Genomic DNA, 5,744 nt, shown 5'->3' on the forward strand with positions numbered 1-5,744 from the left:
TGGACTTTTTTCAAGTCAAGAAATTATTGTATAGTACTAGAATCGACTGTTCATAGACGAATGACACGGCTAGCATTTATCACTTTTAAAGTATATCGATAAATATTCATTTATATTATAATACATGAACGAGTTATACTTAGTGACTACTCTAGTACCACACTATAGTCACCCATTCATGCCTTAACAATATATGTTTTCGCATAATAAAGGGAAAATAAGGAGCCAAATTAGAGAACTAACAGAAACTGATAACACGTAGACTTTTGTGAGAGAAAACTGAGAGGAATGCCTCATCTTATTAATCAATGTCCATGTAATTGATAAATATTTATAATTATAAGATACTATAAACTTTAGGGGATGAAAAACATGAGAAAAATTAAAAGAAAAAATAGTAATGAAAATTTTAAGAAAAAGAAAAAGGAAAAAAGGGACAAGGAAGGTTTTGCCAATATATCCAACGTTTCCCTCGTCTAACGGTTACCCTCCCAAATGTCTCTGACTACCCGCCACACCGTTTACCATATTTACAATGTGACAATATACCAACTATATCCCCACATCATTGTTGTCTCAACCCATCAGGCACCACAACCACATTGATACTACCGGGAAGGCAATCACCAGGGCCCTGGCAATCTGAATTGCCATCGGATTCAAGCCGAACAACCATGGACTCGCTGGCCGACACACTATTGGTGCCGCCAAGGCAGGACTTGAGCTGCTGGAGGCTTGGAACGAGAACCTTTTCTGCCCATTCCTCTAAGCCAGTCCGGCCTAGCCATATCCCACTTAAGATCTTTTCAACAGCATCCTCTCTTAATTCTAATGAAACCCCCTCACCCAAAATCTTCGAAAATCTTTTTCTGATGGAGTTTGTGATGTTTAGCCGAATGGGGTTGAAGTCCACTGGCTTGAACGCAATGGCATCATCAACACTGTCCAGCAATTCCCGAGGTACTGCTGAGGTTGTGACTGTGAGTAAGGGCCTGCTATTGAGGCGACTGTCAACTTCATGATCAACTGTGAGATCACTTGAATTATGTGAGCCATCTGCCCTGTCATCCTCAGTATCAGCAGCTTCATTCAGATCGAACCCTAAAGCTGAACCTGTCTCCTTCCTTGGCTTCGTGGCTCTGTCATCATCCTGTAACCAATTGGGCCGTCGTTTTGCAGTCCTTCCACAAACAGATAGCTTTAACTGCCAACTGCTCCTTGCTATACTGGCAAGCTTTTCTTCAAGCGAATTGCCCTTCGATAAGGGTCTCAGATGTTCTGGCAACCAATTTGCTGTGAGGATGAAAATAACATTTCCAAGACTGATTTCACGACCATAAGAGTCAGCAAGACGACCTCTTTCCATTGCCCGTTTTATGCTACCACGAACTATCATATCTGCTTCATTAATGTCCTCAAGCATGATTACTGCACAGGGGTTCCCCTTAACTGCCTCTGCTATTCGGTCCACCACTGTTTTACCGCGGAAACTCATATCAGACTGCAAATTACTGCGTTGGGAGCCAAGACTTATCATCACTGGGTTGGACCTGGATACTAGTTCTGAAAGAGCTGATGCCATCTTCTTCTTGCCAACACTGTCTGGGCCCATGAACAGTAGCCACATGTCTCCCCGTGATCCGGCACCACGTCTCCTTCCATTGCCCAACTTGCATTTTGTCACAGTTTCAGCAACAGCAGTTGCTGCTTCTTGCTGCCACCACACCTCCATTAAACCTTTGTAAAGCTTTTTGAATGAGTCGGCATCTACTTGACACGATTGTTTATCATCAGTTTGCAATTCAATTGGCTTGCTCTGTGGTTCAGAAGGCATGCAACCCAAAAAGTCTCTGATGCGCTCTTTATGCGCTTGGTCTGGGGTGGTTTCTGTGACTTCTGTTTGCCCAAGAACCAGCTCTGTCCGTACAGGGCTTCCAGGTTGGGAAACTGCCCGTTCAGATGGTTGGCTGGTCAGCGGATTTGTGTTCAATTGCAGAGCCCCAAGGCTTTTATTCAGATGTGATTTGGGTTGGAAAGGTTGGCGAGCAAGCAAGTGTGGATTGTACAAGCCCGTCCTTGAGAGAGCTGTTGGAGCAATTCTATCTGAAGTGATACTATGCTGATGAAAACTAGGATGGAGACGCACACATGTATCCCTCCATTCTTTCTGTAGTTCTTGAGTCTTCTGCTTCAGGATAGGATCTTGGTCTTTAGTCTATGAAGAGAAAAATGAAAAATTCATTAGTTCCTATGTACTAAAGTCTATTACCACCAAGAGGAAAAAACGAAAAAGAAAGAACAAGAACTTTTGGAGCAATTTGAGCTTGCTCAACTCACCTGCGTTTCATCTAATGTTTTGGCATGACCATCACGGGCTTTAGCATTCTGCAACCACTGTGGTAGTGGTGGTTGTGCTGCTTCTGATGATTTCTCAGACTCCTTGGCAACCAGTTTTGCAAGTTCTTGCTCATAACTCTGTGTACATTGTGGACAATAGCTTGATCTTCGAGTAGGATCCAAGTTCTCAGAGAGAAGTCTTGGTTGAGCAATTGATGTAGTTGGAAAGCTTTTCAATGGGGACAAAGATTCAACTGAGCTACTGAGGATCCCGTTGGTCGTCCCAATCCTTAAAAAAAAGATACGTTAGAAAAAATATACAAAAACTCAAGAAAAGGGTAAAGAAGCGTTTCAAAAAATAAAGCCTAATAGGTTGAAGAGCACCCAAGATGCTATCCAAGTGTGATTCAAACAACTTCAAATTGAAACTGGAACTAGGCCTGCCCCGATATCAAATATAATTAAAGATTCCATCAGTTATCCAAATTCTCCAAATCAAGCAAGTCTCTGAGCTCACACAAAATCTAAAACTTTGGAATAAACAACTTTTCGCAGAAGATTATTCTAAACGAGCAGTGTTCAAGATTCCATAGACAGAAACTCTGGATAACATCATCCATCAAACGTGAAAGAACTAATCAACCAAAACGTTCCTATTTAGGCGTATGGCTCATGTAACTTAAGTCATTGAAGCCAGACATATACAAATTTGTGCACACAAGAAAAGGAGAACAAGTTCCATGGTCACAGGTATATCTGGTTATGGAATGTAGTTTCTCTAATTCAAATAAATAAGAACACCAAGCATACCTTGGAAACAATCCTGAAAGAGGCGTTCGGGGAGCAATTGGCACTGCATGTAGATCCCATTCAGTTTCCATTGAAGGGTGATAGACTTGGCACCTCAAATAAGTCTCACAAGTAGCAGTTCCGATCAACCAAAGCCGGCCACCATTACCACCACCCTCTCCAAACCTGGTCAATAGCCTTCCCATTTCGACCACCGCTGCCCGCCCCGCCTCCGAAACCACCTGCTGCTGGACCGGACCTGAACCAGGAACCCCTCCAAAGCTGCCAGGTTGTTCCACCAGCCATTTCAAGTCACCCAAATTAAGAATCACTCCACCCCCATTCGAATTCGCCATCCGGGTCTCAACCAAACCCCCTATTTCCTTCATTTTCCCAACTATCTGGTTCCTATCCAAAGAAACCTCCTTCTCCAAATGAACAACCTCAACATTCTTCAGCGGCCCTTCACCCAATTCCCTGTTCTCAATCTTCCTCAAGACCTCTTTTGTCACTGCCTCGGGCTCCGAATCACCGACTAACACAGGGTTCCTCTTCTTCGCTTTCAACAATATATCAGCAACCCTCTTAACGTCCTCTCCTCTATGTTGTACGGATTGCGCAGCAGCAGCCCCCTGCGGCTGCAGCCTCGGATTCAAATACAAATTCCGGCTCCCAGGGGGCGCTGCGGGAGGGCCGCCCGGGCGGAATCCCAATCCAATTGGGGAGGAATTGACGGCAGCAGAGGAGGCGGCGGCGGCTGAAGAGTTGAGCGATTGTTCAATAGTGGCTTTAACGGCGGGGCTAGAAAAACTAGCCTCACGCATCACTCGGCTCACACTTGGGTCATCGAGAATTGAGATTATGAGCTGCTCGAGCTCAACTTTGACCGCTAAGAGAGGCTGCTGCTGCTGCTCTGGGCAGCCTCTGCGCTGATGAGCCTGAGCTCGCTTCAAGGCGGCCATGAGAGCATTGGAGATAGGGGGCTCCATGCCGGGGCTCATGTTTTGGGCGGTGGGCAAGCGCTCGAGCGCCACACTGAAGCAGAGCTCGAGAGCTCTGCACTGTAGAGGGTGAGAGGAATTGGGGTGAGATTTGATGCATGCTTGACGGAGGAAGCCGGTGGGCGAGGACAAAAGGGTTGCCGCCACGTGTAGCGGCGTCGTTTGTCCGTGGTTCCGTCGACCCGCTTCGGCGATCGAGTGGTTCAACACGCTCGCCGCCTCTGGGGTTAAGGTTTGCTGGATCGTACTCAACCCCGCTCTCATTTCTTGGAATTCAAACTAACCACCAAGAATTCCAAATCCAAATAATTCAATTTTATGTGGGTTTTTTGAGCTGGGTTTTGAGTAGCAAACGCTCAAAGGAAGCAGCTTCAAAGCTTTGGTTTGGTTGTGTTTTTTGCTGCCTATTTTTGTTGGGTTGGGTTTTTCTGTTCTTTGAAGACTTGTGCTGTGAAATTCAAGCTTATCAGGAAACTGAGAGAGAAAGAGAGAGAGAGAGAGTACCCCACCAGACAGCGGCAAATGAAAATGGTTTCACAGGTCCAGGTGTGGATGCTTCATCAAATTGGACAAATTTGCATTTTCAGGGCTGTGAAAGAAAACCAATCTACAAAAATAGCTTTTTACAAACACAAACAAAATATCAAGGAAAGCAATAGCTCCCTTGTTAGTTTTCCTAAGCCTAAAGGGATCTCTCTATCTATACTGTTTCTTTCTTCTTCTTCTTCTCCTTTTTCTCTTTCTTTCTTTCTTTTCCTTTCTCTCTCACCAAGTGTGTGTATATGTGTGTGTCACACAAAAAAGCTATAAGAGAATTCAACGCGAAAAGGAAAGATCAGATCCCCCTCCTTCACAAGAACCTCCCTTATTTCTCTTCCTTTCCCACTCTCTCTCTCTCTCTCCCCCTTTTTCAGTTTTCTATCTCTATCTATTTGAATCAGTAACATTTATTTAAAAAAACAAAACAAAACAAAAAACAAAAAAAGGCTAAAGAAAAGAAAACACAGAGACCAGGTAAAAATGGACCCAACCCTTTCAAATATTACAGGGCTGCATGACAACAAACTAACCCAAGTAGAGAAAATTGATTCTGCTTTTTTTGGGTTCCCTTATGGAATAGTGGGTGAGAAAGAATTTCAGGAAAATAGAGAGTTGGAACTTGGAAGTACCAACAGTTTTCAAGGATTTCTGGAAAATGCTCTGTAAGCACAGCAATGTATGATCTCATTTTTGTATGTCATCTTCTGTTTATTTTTCAATTGATTAATTCACATTTTTGTTGCATATGTTTTTTTTATAAGTTTTTTGAGGGGATGATGTTCATTCTAACAGTTTGTTTCAGACAAATGTTAGGAAAACATATTTTCTATTACAATTTTAGTAAATTGAATTCGTGTAATCCCACCATCTACATATGCAAGTGGAGTTTTTGTTTTTAATGAATAAGTTGGAAAAATCGAATTTGGAGACTTCAATAACGAGAAGATACATATCACTAGACTACATTTTTTTTAATACAAGCGATTGAGAGATGGTGGTTTACATAAATATTCATTATGTATCTAGGAGTTTCGAATATTTACCAAAAAAGTTCAACCAACTAAGCTATACTCGACT

The 5,744-nt window shown here is 43.1% G+C and overlaps 1 protein-coding gene across 1 annotated transcript; it reads right to left on the reverse strand.

The window, feature by feature from the left end:
• Positions 1–264: 264 nt before the first annotated feature.
• LOC103323330 (Double Clp-N motif-containing P-loop nucleoside triphosphate hydrolases superfamily protein) lies at positions 265–5,034 on the reverse strand. The gene is made up of 3 exons (XM_008225317.3): positions 3,148–5,034; positions 2,338–2,626; positions 265–2,215 (listed from the first exon to the last, which is right to left on the reverse strand). The coding sequence occupies exons 1-3, from the start codon at positions 4,389–4,391 to the stop codon at positions 566–568; spliced, it is 3,183 nt and encodes a 1,060-aa protein (XP_008223539.2). The 5' UTR covers positions 4,392–5,034; the 3' UTR covers positions 265–565.
• Between the last annotated feature and the right edge of the window lie 710 nt (positions 5,035–5,744).

The sequence above is a fragment of the Prunus mume genome, linkage group LG2 (genome assembly GCF_029339155.1).
Source record: "Prunus mume cultivar Tortuosa linkage group LG2, ASM2933915v1, whole genome shotgun sequence".
Taxonomy (NCBI): domain Eukaryota; kingdom Viridiplantae; phylum Streptophyta; class Magnoliopsida; order Rosales; family Rosaceae; genus Prunus; species Prunus mume.